The sequence below is a fragment of the Hyperolius riggenbachi genome, chromosome 11, assembly GCF_040937935.1.
Source record: "Hyperolius riggenbachi isolate aHypRig1 chromosome 11, aHypRig1.pri, whole genome shotgun sequence".
NCBI classification, from domain to species: Eukaryota; Metazoa; Chordata; class Amphibia; order Anura; family Hyperoliidae; genus Hyperolius; species Hyperolius riggenbachi.
In genome coordinates, this window is record NC_090656.1 from 218,875,442 (window position 1) to 218,895,547 (window position 20,106).

General features: G+C 48.0%; 1 protein-coding gene across 1 annotated transcript in view; it reads right to left on the reverse strand.

Annotated features, from left to right (window-relative positions):
• SVIP (small VCP interacting protein) overlaps positions 1 to 19,168 on the reverse strand; it is a 39,440-nt gene extending 20,272 nt beyond the window's left edge. Inside the window, exons 1-3 of the mRNA XM_068261087.1 lie at positions 19,024 to 19,168; positions 9,716 to 9,766; positions 7,907 to 8,020 (exon numbers count right to left, since the gene is read on the reverse strand). Of these exons, the coding sequence (XP_068117188.1) occupies positions 7,907 to 8,020; positions 9,716 to 9,766; positions 19,024 to 19,086 (228 nt within the window). The 5' untranslated portion in view covers positions 19,087 to 19,168. The remainder of the gene's footprint in view (positions 1 to 7,906; positions 8,021 to 9,715; positions 9,767 to 19,023) is intronic.
• Positions 19,169 to 20,106: the final 938 nt, after the last annotated feature.

Here is a 20,106-nt window from a genome sequence, read left to right on the forward strand (position 1 = left end):
AATGTCAGTCTCGCCGCTCCCCCGCTTCCTGAATCGCTCCGGTCCCCGCCCACGTCCCTTCTGCTGATTGGAGGGAAGGGACGCGGGCGGGGACCGGAGCGATTCAGGAAGCGGGGGAGCAGCCGAGACTGACAGTAGTGAGGTAAACACAGCCGCGTAGCGTGGCTGTGTTTTATGGGGTCTGACAGCGCGCAGGGGGGGCTTTGGAGGGAACTAACTAGCAACAGAGGCTGGGCTCTATAGACAGACCCAGCCTCTGTATATGGATTGCGATGTAAGAACCCCGCCTCGGGTTCTCCTTAACCTCCTTGGCGGTAATCCCGAGCTGAGCTCGGGCTATGCCGCCGCGGTGGATTGCTCAGGCCCTGCTGGGCCGATTTGCATAATTTTTTTTTTCAAACACGCAGCTAGCAGTTTGCTAGCTGCGTGTTTGTTTCGATCGCTGCTGCTCCGCCGCTACCCGACGCGAAAGAGGACAGAATTTCCTGTTTGGATTATGCGCCGGACGAAGCGTACGGGCGGACACCACAGGGAGGGGAGGGGAGGGGGGGGGAAGCATGTAGCTATAAATCATAACGCCAGGGACGTTAAATCACCAGCAAGCAAGAAAATACTTAAAGAGAATCTGTAACAACCCCCCCCCCCTCCCCTATGGGTTAGAGGAAACCAGCGCTGGCTCCCCCGAAACCTCCCCGACAAGCATGACAAGGGATGATTTATTTACCTCTCCGCAATCCTGCGCAGGAGCACTAATAGCTCTTTGTTCAGGTACGGCGGAAATAGACAAACCGATCGTATTTGCTCTAAAGCGCAGGAACAAATCTGATGGGGTTCGGCTATTTCCATCTTAACCCGAATGGAGAGCCGCTAGTACGCCTGCCCAGGATCGCGGTAGGTAAATATTTACATCACCGCTCCTCAGGGGTCCCGGCAAGTGAATGGAGGGACGGAGGAGGATGGGGGAAGCCTCATTAGGATCCAGAGGCTTCCCCCTCCCGAGGTAAGTAACCCCCAGAGGGGCTTTTTTTTTTTTTCTTTACAAATCTTCTTTAAAATAGTTTTGATAGTACTTTTTCCACCTACTTTATGATATTTTTTCAATTGCAAAGTTCAGATAAGTTATTCTAAATAGACGATGAAAAATTATCCCCTAGGAGAAAAAAAAAATAATTGCATATGGACTCTGGTCTCTCAGAATGCTTTGGGAGGATAATTATGCACAGCTAAACAGCCTAGGCTAAGCATCACTGGGAGGGCGGGGCTACATAATATACAGCAATATAGACATATCGGAAGCATTTCTGAAGCTGAGACCAGGAAATTTAACTTAAAGGTCGGTATCCTAAATAATTGACTACATTCTATGTCACTACAGGGCCTCTTTAACTACTTTAGGTTCCTGGACATGAGTCTTATTCCAGAGATGAAAGCCGCCAATGTGCCCTCTCATTCATACACGCGCGTCCTCGTTCAAAAGTAAATGATTGCCGCAAAAACAAAAAACAGAAACCATTCATTAAATGTTAAAAATTAAAAAGTTTAAAAAGCAAAAAGAGTGTTTAAAAAGTGGCAAATGGTGTCAAAGTAAAAAATAAAGTGCGTTGTTTCCCCCGCTGTAATGAAGTGTTAGCCTCTTCCTAGCCTATGAACCTAATGCATCACCTGTACTTGGCGTTACAATGTGTTACACCTCTAATGACTGCTTCCTGTAGCGTTCAGATGCGATCACTTGGGAGACAGTTTGGGGCTCCAATGCTGTACAGATGTATCGCAATGTCATTGCCTAACAATGCATCTGTACAGCATCAGGGGCCCCCAAACTGTTGCCCTAGCAATCGGATCCAATGGCTACAGACGCGCAGTCAGGGATAATGGTCTTCTACATGTTCAGCTAGTAATGAAATAAAGCATATGTGGTGTATTTTTAACTGGGAAGAGCCAAGAAATATATTTTGAGGTGTTTTACAGCAGTGGCTATTGTTATGTGAAAATTTACTAAGGGTGAAACTTAAAAAAAAAGTGTATTTTCTACATTTACCGCATATACTCGCATATAAGCCGAACCATGTATAAGCCAAGGTACCCACTTTTCCCTAAGAAAACAGGAAAAAAGTGATTGACTCGTGTATAATCGCCCCTCCCCAGTATAGCCCCCTCCACAGAAGCCAGATATTCCCCCAGTACAAGTCAGCGCCTCTCCCCATAGCCAGATGTGCCCCAAGGATGATACAGCTGTGTCTCAAGACCGCACACAGGAACAATTCCGGGTCATTTCACCGCTGACACGTTGCTTGCACACTCTGCTCCACAAGCCAGGGGACACAGGTAGTCTTGAGCAGCACACTCTGCACACCATGTTGCAGGGGATGGTGGCCACGTACACAGCAAGGAGCCAGCTGGCAAGAGCAGGATTATTAGTGCACAATCCTTACACTCCTCTGCCAGTAACAAAACCTGCTCCACCATCCAGTATGTAAGCAGAGGGGGTACATTTTCAGCACATTTTTTTGTGCTGAAAAATTAGGCTTATACACAAATATATACAGTATGTCTAATGTCCCTTGTAAAATGGCTATAAAGTAGTGTGTGTGTGTGTCCATGTGTGTGTGTGTCCGTGTGTGTCCGTGTGTGTGTGTCCGTGTGTGTTTCCGTGTGTGTTTTTCAGCACATTTTTTGTGCTGAAAAATTAGGCTTATACACGAATATATACAGTATGTCTAATGTCCCTTGTAAAATGGCTATAAAGTAGTGTGTGTGTGTGTGTGTGTGTGTGTGTGTGTGTGTGTGTGTGTGTGTGTGTGTGTGTGTGTGTGTGTGTGTCCGTGTGTGCCCGTGTGTGCCCGTGTGTGCGTGTGTGTCCATGTGTGTCCGTGTGTGTCCGCACCCACATATACATACACGGTATCACTTAGATGTCAAAAGGTTATAGCTGTATCAAGAGCAATCCCAAAATTGTTAGGAACCTGAACTGGTTAAATTATAACTAGTTTTACCAGAATACTAGCCAGAACTCACCACACAGTATTTACAGACTAAACAATGTGTTGCTTATCACTGAAGCATGTTGTCTCTGAACACAAACCACTAACATGTTACATTCTGTAGGTAAACACTGCCCATTGTCCTCCAACAGCAGAAGGCCAAATGTCAGACCCACATATCCCAGCAAAACTCAGCCCGATTCTATAATCGTATCCACTATCTGCAGAGTTTACAGATTCACATAACAGGAGTAATGGCATCTTTGCTGTGCAAGTCACCATTCTGGTCAGTACGCTATGTTTCTTTGTAGCACTATTGAAGAGGCCCTGCAGCAACATATAATAGAATGCAGAAAATCATTCAGGGTACTGACTTTTACAGTAATTTTCCTGGTTTCAGCTTCTGAAACACTTTCTACAGCTATATATTTATGTCTATTGGTATGTAGCCCCGCCCTCCCAGTGATGCTTAGCCTAGGCTGTTTAGCAATCGAGAATTCTCCTCCCAGAACATTCTGGGAGACCAGGTATTAGTGGGCACCTTAACTTCCTAACGACCGCGTCACGCCAATTGGCGTCAAGTCCTGGGGCGGGGTTTTGCAGGAGATTGTGCGCGCATCTCCGCTCGATCGCCAATAGGAGACTGTTAGACGCCGAAACAGCCGTCTATTTACATGGTACAGCGCTGCAATCTATGGCAGAGCTGAACTGGGGACAGCCGTGTGACACGGCTGTCCCCCTGGGAGGCAGAAGAGCAATCGGCTGTCATAGGCTGATGCCTATGACAGCCGATTGTGGTGATTGGCTGCTGGGGGGAGGGAGGGCTGGGAAAAAAAAAATAGCTGTATTTATTAGAAAAAAAAAACCAAACAAATATATATATATATATATATATATATATATATATATATATATATATATTATATATATATATATATATATATATATATATATATATATATATATATATATATATATAAAAAGTAAATAAACATTCCAGCAGGGATCAGAGCCCACCAACAGAAAGCTCTGTTGGTAGGCAGAAAAGTGTGTGTGTGGGGGGGGGGGGGGGGGGAATCACTGTGTGCTGAGATGTACGGCCCTGCAGTGAGGACTTAAAGCTGCAGTGGCCTAAATTGTAAAAAAACAGTCTGGTCACTAAGGGGGTGTAAGCCTACAGTCCTGAAGAGGTTAAAGATGAACTTTAACCCAGGATTGAACTTCATTTCAGTCAGTAGCTGATCCCCTCTTTCCCATGAGAAATCTTTACCTTTTCTTGAATGGATGATTAGTGGGGTCTGTATGGCTGATATTGTGGTGAAACTCCTCCCACAGTGTGATGTCATGACCAAGGTCCTGACAGTTTGCTGTCTGTGAACCTCGTTGCATTGTGGGAAATAACAGCTGTTTCCAACTGCCATGCAAGCAGAATCTCCCTCTGTGCATAGAACTCTCAGTAATGAAGATTCCGCATAGATCACCTGGCAGAACTAAAGACGTCAACACCAGTGATAAATGTCAGAATGTAAATCAGGGAGAGGAAAGATGTTACAATGGGCAGACACTGACTAAATAATCTATAAATTAAGTTCTATTTGCTACAGTTCCTAGTTAAGGACTGGTTCCCACTTGCCTAGCCCTTGCGACTTAGCATTCATTTACACTTGCGCTTGTGATTTTCATTCACTGAATGCTGCATGCAGTGCGTTTGCGATTCATGGAAATCGCAAGCACTGCGGCGTGAATCATCCCATAGGGATACATTGTTCACAATGCTTTGCTGATCGCTGGAAAGTGCTGAAAAGCGTCCCACATATTCCTGAAACCAGGACAACGTTACCACCAAACACGTGCGTTAACGCATTTTGCTGATTGCGAGTGGCTGTGGTTTCGCACAAGGAACACATTTCATCATTCTTGTTAAGAGGTCTTTGCCCGTTGCATTTCTCATGTGCTCTGCTGTACACACTATTTTCAGCAGAAATGCACGCAGCCAAATGCAAATGACCACATGACCCACTTAAAAGAAAACATAAGCAGGAAGTAAAATGTACTGTTCCCGTTCCACCCCCTACAGCTTTCCGTTACTGCAGCCGTGGGCCTGCGCGGTGCTATAAATCTGGCCCGCCGATGGAGGACTGCGACGAGACGGCTTCTGCTCCTCTCCCCTTCTCCCTCCCCCTGTCCTTCTAGCGATACATGCAAGGCACGTGCAAGGAAGCCAACTCACCCCAGCCCACTCTCCAGTGGCAATCTCCATGCTAACAGCAGTGTCATGTGAACTGCCATCATCACGTAGCAGTGTGTCACGACTCCACAGTTGCCATGGAGATCGCTGCTGGAGAAAGTGGTAGGGTGAGTTACCCCCAACGCTTCCCTGTCATTCTTCCGCCAGGAGGGGGGAGGAAGGGATAGAGCTGCAATAGCAGCGGTCCGCATACGAGAGGAATGCAGCCTGATCTGTACAAAGTTTGCCCACCCCTGCATTACTGCAATGACATATTAACCACTTGAGGACTGCAGTGTTAAACCCCCCTAAAGACCAGGCCATTTTTCATAAAAAGGGCCACTGCAGCTTTAAAGGCTTGCTGCCGGGCCGCACAACACAGCACACAAGTGATCCCCCCTTTCTCCCCACCAACAGAGCTTTCTGTTGTTATTTATTTATGTTGTTATTATTCTACTAAATTAGCTTTTTTTTTTTTTTTTAATCCCCTCCCTCCCCCCGCCCAGCCAATCACTGATCGGCTGCCATAAACTTCAGCCTATGACAGCGGATCACCCCTGAGCCAACAGAGGGAAGAGCCGTGTGACACAGCTGTCCCCAGTACAGCGCTGCCTTAGACTGCAGCGCTATACAGGTCTACCAGTCTCCAAGCGGCGAACACCGCTGGGAGACTGATGGAGGAGCTCTGCTCAGTCATTCATGCAGAGGCACGCGCGATCTCCTGAAATCCCCGCCCCAAGGACTTTAAGCCGAACGGCATTAGGCGGTCCTAACGCTCCGTCCATCGGCGTGATGTGGTTGGTAAGAGGATTACACAGAAATTCATTCATTCTCTCTCTCTCTCTCTCTCTCTCTCTCTATGTGTATATACATGACATGGGCCACTTAGCATCGTCTATGGGCCTCTTTTGCTTTTTGATCTTCTTGATGGCTCATTTTGTTTCAGGGCTAGAAGCTCCATTCATTTCAATGAAGATTTCAAGGTGACAAAAATAAGATGGCAGCAAAGATCCGTGCTTCATGTAAATGTGTGGGAGGAGCTCCAACAGGAAGTGGCTGGAGTCCCGCCCAGACGCAATCTGAAAGGACTTTTTGGTCTGCAACATTTATGTTATTATAAAAAGTGCCTTCATATACACTGACTTTAAAAGGACAGCTGAAGTGAGAGGTATGTGGAGGCTGCCATATTTATTTCCTTTTAAACAATACCAGTTGCCTGGCTGTCCTTCTGATCCTCTGCCTCTAATACTTTTAGCCATAGACCCTGAACAAGCATGCAGCAGATCAAATGTTTGACTGAAGTCTGACTGGATTAGCTGCATGCTTGTTTCAGGTGTGTGATTCAGACACTACTGCAGCCAAATAGACCAGCAGGACTGCCAGGCAACTGGTATCGTTTAAAAGAAAATTAATATGGCAGCCTCCATATCCCTCTCGCTTCAGGTTCCCTTTTAATTACATATGGATTCCTGGAAGAGATTATCATTACCGGATAATATTTGACATGAGACTACTGTATTTTTCAGACTATAAGACGCACCTGGGTTTAGAGGACAAGACCAGGGGAAAAATATATACTAAACATGGTGCATCCATGGTGAAGGGGCATCTTGTGGATTATGCCCCCCTTGTACCTCTTGTGTCTCCCTGTGTCTTCCTCTGTCCCCCATGTGTCCACCTCCATCCTTCTTATGACCCCTTTGTCCTCCTCTGCATGGGCACAGTACAGGAAGTCCCCGACATTGCGGCGGGTTGGAGGTTGGTATTGGCAGGCGTTCACAAGTCAGAACCTCCCTGCATTTGGACTATAAGACGCAGTGACTTTTCCCCCCACTTTTAGGGGATAAAAAGTGAGTCTTAAAGGACTTACGAGGCGAACACACGAAAAAAAGTTAATTACCTTATGGCCATTGCAGATGTCATAGCAGACTATCAGCGCCTGGCCTGTCACTGTGTGGCCCTCTGTTAGCATTATCCAAGGTGTAGTTCAGGCCCCGACCCTGCCCAGGGTCGCCCTATCAATTTGCGATCAAAATCGCCGCTTTAAAAAAATCCTACGTCTGCGCAGTTCTTAGCCGCTAGTGCGGCTGCGCAGGTTCTCTGGCCTGTCCCCGGCCCGTCCTCGCTCCCTTCACTCAGCGCTGTACGTCATGTGGGCGTGCCCGCACGGCCGCCCACATGACTGATTGAGGGACAAGTCACGTCTCCCCACGCTCAGCGCTGCTTGTCTCGGCTGAGGGGGCGTGGCTGACTTGGCCCTCAATCAGTCATGTGGGCGGCCGTGCGGGCACGCCCACATGACGTACAGCGCTGAGTGAAGGGAGCGAGGACGGGCCAGGGACAGGCCAGAGAACCTGCGCAGCCGCACTAGCGGCTAAGAACTGCGCAGACGTAGGATTTTTTTAAAGCGGCGGTTTTGATCGCAAATTGATAGGGCGACCCTGGGCAGGGTCGGGGCCTGAACTACACCTTGGATAATGCCCGGCGGATCGCTGGTAACCAGTCTTATCACCCGAAGGATAGTCTGTACACACGTCGGATTTGACGCGGAAACGTCTGAACGACGGAACGTTCAAACGTCGGGTCGTTCGCTAAAATCCGACGTGTGTATGGGCCATTATAGTCCAAAAAACACAGTAATTACTACTATTTGGCTTCTTGCCCAGATTCCAACACCCCACAGCACTGATGAACCTACCCGCAGGCCTTCACCACCAGAGGGCGTTGCAGTCACCGTCATCTTCTCCACTTCCTCCTTCTTTCTCTTTTTCTGTTCGACAGATGTCGGGTTCTTGATGCCTCGATTAGCAGACTAATAGAAGCAACATAAACACAATCAATTATTTATAAGCCTGATAACCCATCTTACATGCAATCCACTAAACATCCTAGCCAGAAAGCTCTATGCCTCTAATTCTAAAGGAAGAGACAAACTACTGCGGGGAGATCTCACCAATGTGGGAGGGGAGGAGACACAAACTACTGCGGGGAGATCTCACCATTGTGGGAGGGGAGGAGACACAAACTACTGCGGGGAGATCTCACCATTGTGGGAGGGGAGGAGACACAAACTACTGCAGGGAGATCTCACCATTGTGGGAGGGGAGGAGACACAAACTACTGCAGGGAGATCTCACCATTGTGGGAGGGGAGGAGACACAAACTACTGCAGGGAGATCTCACCATTGTGGGAGGGGAGGAGACACAAACTACTGCAGGGAGATCTCACCATTGTGGGAGGGGAGGAGACACAAACTAGTGAAGGGAGATCTCACCATTGTGGGAGGGGAGGAGACACAAACTACTGCAGGGAGATCTCACCATTGTGGGAGGGGAGGAGACACAAACTACTGCAGGGAGATCTCACCATTGTGGGAGGGGAGGAGACACAAACTACTGCAGGGAGATCTCACCATTGTGGGAGGGGAGGCGACACAAACTACTGCAGGGAGATCTCACCATTGTGGGAGGGGAGGAGACACAAACTACTGCAGGGAGATCTCACCATTGTGGGAGGGGAGGAGACACAAACTACTGCAGGGAGATCTCACCATTGTGGGAGGGGAGGAGACACAAACTACTGCAGGGAGATCTCACCATTGTGGGAGGGGAGGAGACACAAACTAGTGAAGGGAGATCTCACCATTGTGGGAGGGGAGGAGACACAAACTACTGCAGGGAGATCTCACCATTGTGGGAGGGGAGGAGACACAAACTACTGCAGGGAGATCTCACCATTGTGGGAGGGGAGGAGACACAAACTAGTGAAGGGAGATCTCACCATTGTGGGAGGGGAGGAGACACAAACTACTGCACGGAGATCTCACTATTGTGGGAGGGGAGGAGACACAAACTACTCCAGGGAAATGTCACCATTGTGGGAGGGGAGGAGACATACTACTGCGGGGAGATCTCACCATTGTGGGAGAGGAGGAGACACAAACTACTGCAGGGAGATATCATCATTGTGGGAGGGGAGGAGACACACTACTGCAGGGATATCTCATCATTGTGGGAGGGGAGGAGACACACTACTGCGGGGAGATCTCACCATTGTGGGAGGGGAGGAGACAAAAACTACTGCAGGGAAATCTCACCATTGTGAAGGGGAAATCTCAGTGTTACTGTCAATCTTAAATGTGTAACTGGCTGCTATTGGCCAGAACATGTCATCCTCTGCAGCAGACGTGTCATACAGCAACACAACAAAAACGTACACAAACAAACGCTATGTGGAATTTCCAAGCAGGCCACTGACTTTAATGGCCAGTGGAATCATGCACGTTTTGCCGTGTGCTTGTGAGATCTGGAAAATGTGTAATTTAAAAGGAATCTTTGGGCAAATGAAGAAAAAAATTGTAAATCGACTGAGGTCCTCCTACATGTAACATCACTTGAAGATCCATGATCAGGCTGCAATTTGCTTATTCTGCAGGTTAAAAGGAAAGCACAAAGGAACATCTGAATGCTGTACACTGTGCCCTGGGCAGGAGAACCCAGCTCATACCTCCATCTGTCTTTTCTCTGCTGCTTCTGCCAACTGCCTCCTCCTCAGATCCTGCAGGGGGGAAAAAGCAAAGTGTCAGCCCACTTCCAGAGAGTAAACTCCACCCCCATAATGTGCCAACCCCCTTCAGCCAATCAGAAATCATTCCCAGCCATCTGCCCACTTCCAGAGAGTAAACTCCACCCCCATAATGTGCCAACCCCCTTCAGCCAATCAGAAATCATTCCCAGCCCTCTGCCCACTTCCAGACAGTAAACTCCACCCCCATAATGTGCCAACCCCCTTCAGCCAATCAGAAATCTTTCCCAGCCCTCTGCCCACTTCCAGAGAGTAAACTCCACCCCCATAATGTGCCAACCCCCTTCAGCCAATCAGAAATCATTCCCAGCCCTCTGCCCACTTCCAGAGAGTAAACTCCACCCCCATAATGTGCCAACCCCCTTCGGCCAATCAGAAATCCTTCCCAGCCCTCTGCCCACTTCCAGAGAGTAAACTCCACCCCCATAATGTGCCAACCCCCTTCAGCCAATCAGAAATCATTCCCAGCCCTCTGCCCACTTCCAGAGCTTAAACTCCACCCCCATAATGTGCCAACCCCCTTCGGCCAATCAGAAATCATTCCCAGCCCTCTGCCCACTTCCAGAGCGTAAACTCCACCCCCATAATGTGCCAACCCCCTTCGGCCAATCAGAAATCCTTCCCAGCCCTCTGCCCACTTCCAGAGAGTAAACTCCACCCCCATAATGTGCCAACCCCCTTCAGCCAATCAGAAATAATTCCCAGCCCTCTGCCCACTTCCAGAGCTTAAATCATCCAGGTTGCACAGAAATGTGGACAGAGGAGCACACTATCAGTACTGTACCTGCTTTACCTGGTGAGACCTATGCTTCCTGTGCAAGCTGCTGCCCGATTACTGCCTGTCATCTGTGACTTGCTTGTGCATGGCTGCAACGCTACAGTATCATCCAGGCTACACAGAAATGTAGACTGAGGAGCACACTTAGTACTGTATCTCTATTAACTGGTGAGAGAGGAAGGTTGATGAAAGGGACGCAGTGGTATTACAATGTAGACAGAGGCAGACATCACACGTTGTGCAGCTGCTCTGGCCTGGCGCCCCGCTGCTCATTAGAACAGAGCGGTGACAAAGGCCACAGCCTGAGTCAGCTAATTAGAGAAGCTCATCCTGAAGCGACACTCCTCGTTGCTAAGCAGCAGCCACGTGACATCATCAGACCCTAAACTGTATCAACATCAGTAACAGCTACTGCTGCATTATTAAAGAGGATTATGGCAGGCAAAGCTGTGCGTTATCATCATGCATAGAGCCAGAAAGCATCAGATCAATCTACACAGCAGGAAACTACAAGTCTCAGGAAATTCTACTACAGCACAATCCCTTTATAGTAAACTCCAAAGGACCAGGCAAAGTAGTTTACTATATCAGAAGTGGCTGGATGATGTAATGGTTAAGGGCTCTGCCTCTGACACAGGAGACCTGGGTTCAAATCTCGGCTCTGCCTGTTCAGTAAGCCAGCACCTATTCAGTAGGAGACCTTAGGCAAGTCTCCCTTCTATATCAAACAAACAAACAAACCAACACAGAGCCTTTATATTGCGCTTTTCTCCTGGCGGACTCAAAGCGCCAGAGCTGCAGCCACTAGGATGCGCTCCATGCCTATAGAGCGCGTCATAGTGGCTGCAGCTCTGGCGCTTTGAGTCCGCCAGGAGAAAAGCGCGATATAAATGTTGTTTGTCTTGTCTTACTATATCAGGCACATAAAGAATACTTTAGTACCGTATCTTAATTCAGTCTTAATTGGGAGTCTTTTTTTCTTTCCTTGCTTCAGCAAGCGGGCACAGACAGTGTCTAAGCTAGATCAAAATGCACACAACAGCCTACACAGGAAGCATAGGTCTTACCAGTTAATGCAGATACAGTTCTGATAGTGAGCTCCTCTATCCATATTTCTGTGCAGCCTGGATGATGCTGTAGCATTGCAGCCATGCACAAGCAAGTCACAGATGACAGGCAATTCCCTCAGTAATCAGGCAGCAGCTTACACAGGAAGCATAGGTCTCACTAGTTACTGCAGGAACACTACTGATAGTGTGCTCTTCTGCAGTGTTCTCCCCAGAATTTTTTTTCCTGCATGAAATAGAAGCCAGGTAACATAAAAAAGTAGCTGGGTGGGGCAAAATGTGAGAATGCAGGGCGGGTGCTTCTCTGCACAACTCTGCTTACAGAATAGGAGGTGAGCAGATGACAGCCGGGTGCTCACAAAAACTATCCGGGTGGAGCACCCGGCTAAAAGAGCCTGGGCAGAACACTGCTCTGTACACATTTCTGTGCAGCCTGGATGATGGATGTAACGATGCAGCCATGCACAAGCAAGTCACAGATGACAGACAATTGTAATCAGGCAGGAGCTTACACAGGTAGCATAGGTCTCACCAGCTGGTGCTTTTGAGGTAATCCATGCAGGCCCAGAGTAGTCTGCAAATAGCAAGCAGGCTACAAATGGCTGCCAGTCCACCCACTGACCAAAGCTCATGGGTTTCTCTATGTGGTCTGACAGTCCCCGGGGCCGGCGTTTCCATCAACAAAAGTGCTGCCAGGCCCCCGACCTCCCTCTTCACTGTTATGTGCTTCTCGGGGCCCCAGCACAATTGCAGCATTGGCATCTCACCTGTCCCGGCGGCCAGCTCTGTTCCATTCCTTCATGTTCCTGGTCTTCTTCCCGCTGTCTGCCTCTTGTGACCGGTGCAAGTGACGGGAGCAGCGCACCAGCCCCCTGGACAGGTGATACACAAATGCTGCTATTGTGCTTGGGCCCCAAGGAGCATGCGGGAGTTAAGATGGGGAAATGTGGGGGGGGCCTCAGCCGGTTTGGGGGGCCCTGAGGACTGAGTTTGCTGGGAGGGGGGTGCCAGGTTACCTTTGCCCATAACCCTAAGCGCCAACATCTTCCATGGCGCTGTACAACAAACAAATAACAGACAAGTGGAGTAACCTGCAGTGCAGATAATACAGCGTACGCTGCACAACTTGACAACACAAATCACACACACTATAGAAGAGAGGGCACTGCACAGTTTCAGGCTGGTCATTACTATTGGATATGTTATTACCCTTTTAGCAGCCAAATAAAGTAGAACTTTATTTGGCGGCAGGGCTGAATTTTTCCTGGCGCTGGGGAAGTGTTGCCTTCCCCAGCCTGGCAGACTAGCAGGGTACGCAGAGTGGCACTGGGAGCTTTTAGGCCTTGTTCACACCTAAAATCAAAAATCGCTGACGCCAGTGACTTTTGATTTTGTGAGTGATTTTTATTTTCCTCTCTCGGCGCTTAGCTGTGCGCTTCGATTTTTTGTAAAGCGCTTTTCTAAGCGCTTCTGCAGAGCGATTCGTTTGTTCACTTCCTGACGCAAGTCAAGAAGTGAACTATTTGCCCCGGAAAAGAATAAATACAATGCATTTATTGTAAAAAGCGCTCGGGAAATAGCTATACAAAGCGCTTTTTGAAGCACTTTGCGATTTCCCTATACCTGCCATTATAGGGAAATCGCCCCAGAAATGGTACAGGCAGCGCCTTGGTGAGCGAATCGTAATCGAACCGCTCAGATGTGAACACTCTCATAGGGATTTATTGCACCAACGCTTTTAGGGCAATTTGGAAAATTGCAGGCGCTTGAAAAAACGCAAACGCCCTTAGTGTGAACAAGCCCCTACAGTTACCTGTCTGGACAGTGGACCAGTTTTTCCTTATTCCTCCACCGCCGCGGTGATGTAACCCCAACATGCCTTTGTCCTGATCACATGATATGACATGTGATCAGTACCAGGAGACTGTGTCAGTGTTATGGCGCCACCCGGTGGTGGATAAGGGGTTAGGGAAGAGACTCTTCCCTCACCCCTCTTCCACCACTGGGCAGCGCTCTAACACTGACACAGTCTCCTGGTACTGATCACGTCATATCATGTGATCGGACGTGATCGGGACCCAGAAGACATGATTGAAGTTCAGAGCCCCCCGGTGGGTGAAGAGAAGAAGCCGTCCAAAACAAGTAAGTATAAACTGCTCCCTGCTCTAGACAGCCAGATGAGATTTGCCGGCAGAGGTTTAGAATGCGTCGGCAGTCTTCAAACTAAATATTTCGTTTGGAACTGCTAATGAGTTAATACACAATTGATTAAAAGATTTATACATACCTTGGGCTTCCTCCAGCCCCATCCGCTTGGATCGCTCCCACGCCGCCGCCCTCCGCAGCTTTCTGGAATTGGGTCCCGTCACGGACGACAGTCGGAGCCAGTCTATGGAGGAGAAGTGCGCCCTCTACGTACCTCTCCAGCGGCTGCTGCAGAGATACACAAACAACGCACTTCTCTTACGTTAGACTGGCTCCGACTGACGGAAGTGCGAGGACCCGGTTCTCGTAGCTGCGGGCAGCGGAGGACGGCGGCGTGGGAGCGATCTGAGCGGATGGGGCTGGAGGAAGCCCAAGGTATGTATAAATCTTTTTAATTGGTCAGCTCTGGTACACTTTATAAAAACTGCAGCTCCAACAACAATGCATTACATATAGAGGACCTGATTCGACACAGATTAGAAAAGGCCATTCTTTTATTGATTGATGGCTGTAGGCTGGAGCGGCAAACAACTGACCGCTTCGTAGATTGTATTACAGTACGCAGCACAAAGCTAGCGGCAGCGTTGTGATCAATATTATATCTCATCCAATAATGAGCGCTGTGAGGTGGTAGACCAGGAAAACAATCGATATCAGAGAGATACGAGTGTTTTACAGGCCTACCACACATGGTAGATTAAAGTTGACTGATAATGACCACCTCTGCTCATAATCCGGCGTGTGGACAGCAGCCCCAGGATCGCCGTCCGGCCAGCGATCCGCCGCATGACATCACATCTGTGCTGTTCCCATCAGCCCTCCACATTGCAACAGAACACTTCAGCATCTATAGAGCCTCAGCGATGTCACCCAAGGGATAGAATGCCAATCTCCGCTGGGCGACATCCATCTAGCATGTGTACTGGCCATAAGGGCCGGTTAAAAAAAGCTTTTCTGCTGCTGAGCAGAAGAGTGTTTTGCATCGTTTCTTGCCAACGCTATATGATGCATGCACAGATATTGCTGGAACCTTAAAGGGAACCTTAACTGAACGGGGGTTAAAGAGAATCTGTATTGTTAAAATCGCACAAAAGTAAACATACCAGTGCGTTAGGGGACATCTCCTATTACCCTCTGACACAATTTCGCCGCTCCCCGCCGCATTAAAAGTGGTTAAAAACAGTTTTTAAAAAGTTTGTTTGTAAACAAACAAAATGGCCACCAAAACAGGAAGTAGGTTGATGTACAGTATGTCCACACATAGAAAATACATCCATACACAAGCAGGCTGTATACACCCTTCCTTTTGAATCTCAAGAGATCATTTGTGTGTTTCTTTCCCCCATGCACTGAAGTTTCAGGCTGCTCTTTTCTTCTTGCAAACAGCTTTGCCCTTGTTTGTAATTCCTCAGTATGTGAAAGCCCAGCCAGCTCAGAGGAAGATTTATCCAGCTGATTAGAGCAGCTTCTCTCTTCTCTCTTATCTAAATAACACACAGGCAGTGTGCATAGAGGGGCCAGAAAGGGTGAGTTCATAGCAGAACCACAACACTGAAGAACTTGGCAGCCTTCCAGACACAGGCCGACAAGTCTGACAGGGGAAAGATACATTGATTTATTACAGAGACTGTCATAGTAGAAAGTGCTGCAGTTAGCCAGAATACATTAGAATAGCTTTTGGAACATGTAGGATGATAAAAAACAGGATGCAATTTTTGTTACGGAGTCTCTTTAAAGAGTTTCACTTACCTGGGGCTATTACCAGCCCCCTACAGCAGTCCTGTGCCCTCGGAGCCGCTCTGAAATCCTCCGGTCCCCTGCTGTCACTTAGTTTTGTTTTTGACGACTCACCAGTCGGCCGGCCGCCATGCGTATTATTGGACGCATTCCCTACTGCAATTAGCGCTGTTGCGGACCGCAACGCGTACAAAAATACGCGTTGCCGCACATCTACACGTGCGAAATGCGGCAACGCGTATTTTTGTACGCGTTGCGGTCCGCAACAGCGCTAATTGCAGTAGGGAATGCGTCCAATAATACGCATGGCGGCCGGCCGACTGGTGAGTCGTCAAAAACGAAACTAAGTGACAGCAGGGGACCGGAGGATTCCAGAGCGGGTCCAAGGGCACAGGACTGCTGCAGGGGGCTGGTAATAGCCCCAGGTAAGTGAAACTCTCTAACCCCCGTTCAGTTAAGGTTCCCTTTAACCTCCTTGGCAGTAACCACAAGCTACGGTCGGGGCGGAAAACCACAGATCAGAAAGGTAACCCCGACCTGCACTCAGGGTAGCCGCCGGCTCTATGCACAGCAATGAGTGCAGCAGGCGTTTCAACTCACCTCCTGGGGGATCCCGACGTCGGCCGCCACCTTTCTTCCTCTCCACTGAGGATCTGCTTCCCCTCGTGAGATCGACGTGTGTCGTCATGACGACAGCCGGCAATCTCACTATATGGTTACAGCGCTACCTGGAGGACGGAGGAAAAACTGCAGCACTGCAGCCCAGGGAGGTGCGTAAGTGCTGGGCTGCTGCAGACTCTCTGCTGGTATGATTTTTTTATGATTTTAGGGTCTAAATGCACATGAAAAAATTGTACACCTTTTAGACCCTAAAATCAGAAGGAGTCATGCTGCTCACAAAACAAGCAATTTGGCTGTACGATCAACCATTTGATTCAATCATTTTATTGAATTGAGAATCGAGTGGGTTTTAGTATGCCCTATTGATGAAAAGTGGCCAATTTCAAGTCGAATCGACCAGCTTAGTCGATTGAGCAGATAGAAAATTTGGTAAATCGTACTGGAATCAGCTGCTGTACGACTCTGAATCGATTTTTGCATTCAGAGCTTGGAGACACAACATCGGTTGGAAATATTAGTGAAGGAGAATTGCATAGGATATAGCTTGTAGTGTGTGGGCCATTAGTTAATCGACTTTAAATCAACCACACTGAGAGCTGGAACCCACTAGAGCGATTTTTTGAGCGTTTAGGGAGCGCTGTAAATCGGTAGCGATTTCCCTAACGTTCCGCCAATGCAAATAAATGTAACAAATTCCACAGTAGTGATTGCGATAGGCAAAATCGCAATCGCAGGACGTGCAGCATTTTTGAAGCGTTTGCGCTTCAATTTAATGTATTGAAGCGCAGGCAAATCGCTCATGAATCACTACACAAAGTGATTTGAGTGCGATTTTAAAGTACTGCGAACTGTAAAAAAAAAATTACGATACATTGAAAGGACCAATCAGAATTAAAATCGCTAATCACAAATCGCTACAGAATCGCTAATAAAAAAGCTATACTTTTTAAAATCGCTCCAAAAGCGCCAGAAAACCAGGGCTGTGGAGTCGGTACAAAAAATCTTCCGACTCCAACTCCGACTCCTCAGTTTATGAGACTACGACTCCGACTCCAACTCCGAGTAACCAAAATGGCCCCGACTCCGACTAAGTCTAATATTTAACAGGGCTGTGGATTTTGTACAAAAATCACCCGACTCCGACTCCCGACTCCAACTCCTCAGTTTATGAAATCACGACTCCTACTCCGACTCTGGGTGCCTAAAATTGCCCCGACTCCGACTCCAACTCCACAGCCCTGCAGAAAACATTAATGAAATCACTTACAAAACGCTAATTAAAACCGCTAGCGATTTGTAGTGGGTTCCAGGCCTCAAAGTGATCATCCAGTACATTTTGACATTACTTTTTCACCGACTTTGTGGTATTTTTCCAATTGCAGAGTGCCGAAGTTCTATTAAACAGAAGATGAAAATTATCTCCTAGGGCCCGCTATATTTTCAGGAGTCATCTGCGATTCTTCCTTGTGTTAAAAAAGAAATACAAACTGCGCTACTTATTTGCAAAAGGGACGTGTTTCCTGTTGAAATCACTGGATACTAGGCAGGGGTCACACTTGCCAAAATCGGAGCGGGTTTCCCGCACCACAAACACGCACTTCATGCTTCCCAATGCACAATCAAAAGCGCAGTCACAGCAATGAGTGTAAACAAAATACCAGCAGTGGTTTTTTTTTCCCCCGCAAAACACTTGCGATTCACTATTGCAGACAGTCAGCTGTTCTCCACACCGCAGATTTGTCCACGGAAAACACACATCCATTTTTTCCAAAGACCAAGGTCCGTTTCCACTAGCGCGGAAACTGGGCCAAATCCGCAGGATTTCCCCGCAGGCAAATCGCTCGGGGAAACTCTGCCACAGGGGATAATGGCGCCGCCAGTCAAATCGCTTACCATAGCGATTCGGCCGGCATTGCCCACAGTTTTCGCGCGGGAGGCAGCGAATCCCATAGCTGCGCATTGCACGGCTTCTGGGATTCGCCTGCGTACCCGCAGACCCAGAAGTGCCGCCGCGCGGCGGCTAATGGAACCGGGCCCTTAAATGTGACTCCTGTCTTTAAAAAAAACATGTGCTAAAACGCACAATCGTGGAGCAAGACGCTTGCAGAGAATAGTCTGCGGAATCCCACAGTACAGCTGTGAGTTGCCATGCGTTAGAATGTAACACAGCCGGGCACATTTTATCGCGCAACGTGCGTGATTTCCCATCAGGTGCTATACTGCCTTTTTCCACTACCCTGCGATATGCGATTTGATTCTGATCGCTAAGTACATTAAACTAATGGAAACTGCAGCAGCAATTTCCATTATTGCGATCCGATTGCGATGCAATTTTGGTCAAAGCGCAATCGTCATCCTGCCGCGTTTTGTATGCGATTGAGCTGTACTATAATGAGTATAGTAGCTCAATTGCAATCGCATGGTGGAAATTTAAACGCGATTGCGATCGCATTTCATAGTGGAAAAGGGCCCTAAGGCGGCCATTGTCCACGTTATAACACACATGCCGCACATTGGTAACGCATGCACAAAATCAGATTCGTGCGCGTGTTGTGCAGTGTGAATAAGCCCTTACTATATCCTAAAGCCCACAAAATAGTTTTGAGTGGAGCCAGGATCAGTCTGTGCTCAGTAGTAGCTGGGTGACCAGAAAGGAGAGGTCTACAGCCCTGGTAGCTATGCAGGCTTCAGGCCATCAGCTGTGTGTTCAGATCAGGGTGGAGCAATGCATAACAGAGACCCCATGCAGCCCCCTCCTATGCCTAGCACAGCATCCCCACCCTCCCATGCACAGCACCCCACCCCTAATGCCCAGTACTCACAGGATCCGGGGTCTCCACCACATCCTCAGCAGCTCCCCCCAAGCATGGCAGACACAGCCCCATCCCTGCCCAGCTGTCTCCTCCAGCTTCCCACAGGGATCAGCCCGGGAGGGGGAGTGTCCTGAGAGAACCACAACAACCTGCAGTGCCCAGCAGCTGTGTCTCCAGCCTCCGCCGTGCAAGGACTGCAGCGGCGGCCATTTTCCCGGAGACCAGATAGCCTTCTTCTCTATGGAGAGAGCGCAGGCAAAATGGCTCCACCAGTGAAGACTGAAAGTGTAAGAGCTCAGAATGATAATAAACAGCTGCGAAAGTAAAGTTTGTGGAAGGCAGAATTTGGTCAGAACTCTCTTCACCACAGTCCACAGATGACAACAAGTCTCAGCATGGCCACTGCTATCTGGAGTTATTTTGAACACAAACCTGAAGTTAAAATAAACTGCTAATGGTACTTATTTTAACTAAGTGCATCCATAGTTCTGAGGCAGGCCAGACACTGAGGGCTTGTTCACACTAAGGGCGTTTTCGGGATTTTTTAAACGCCGGCGATTTTGAAAATCGCCCTCAAAGAGCTTATGCAATGATTCCCTATGAGGGTGTTCACATCTGAGCGGTTCCATTCTGATCCGCTCAGAACAGCACTGCCTGTACCATTTTTGGGGCGATTTGCCTATAATGGCAAGTATAGAGAAATTGCAAAACGCTTGAAAAAGCGCTTAGTATAGCGATTTCCCCAGCACTTTTAAGAATAAATACATTGTATTTATTCTTTTCCGGGTGAAAGAGTTCACTTCCTGACTGACGTCAGGAAGTGAAAAAAAAATCGCTCTGCAAAATCGCCTAGAAAAGCGCTTTTAAAAATTTGCAGAGTGCAGGTAAGCGCAGAGCGGTGCTAAAAAAAAATCATACAATAAATCGCAAAATGCTGGCGTCAGCGATTTTGATTTTAGTTTAAAAAAAAAAATATTTAAAAGAAGCTCTTTTTTTACATAAAGGTAAAAGTAGTTGAAATTGTAAACAACAATACAGATAAGTAACATACATAAAAGTTATTTGGATGTGAGAATTATACATTTAGGTAAA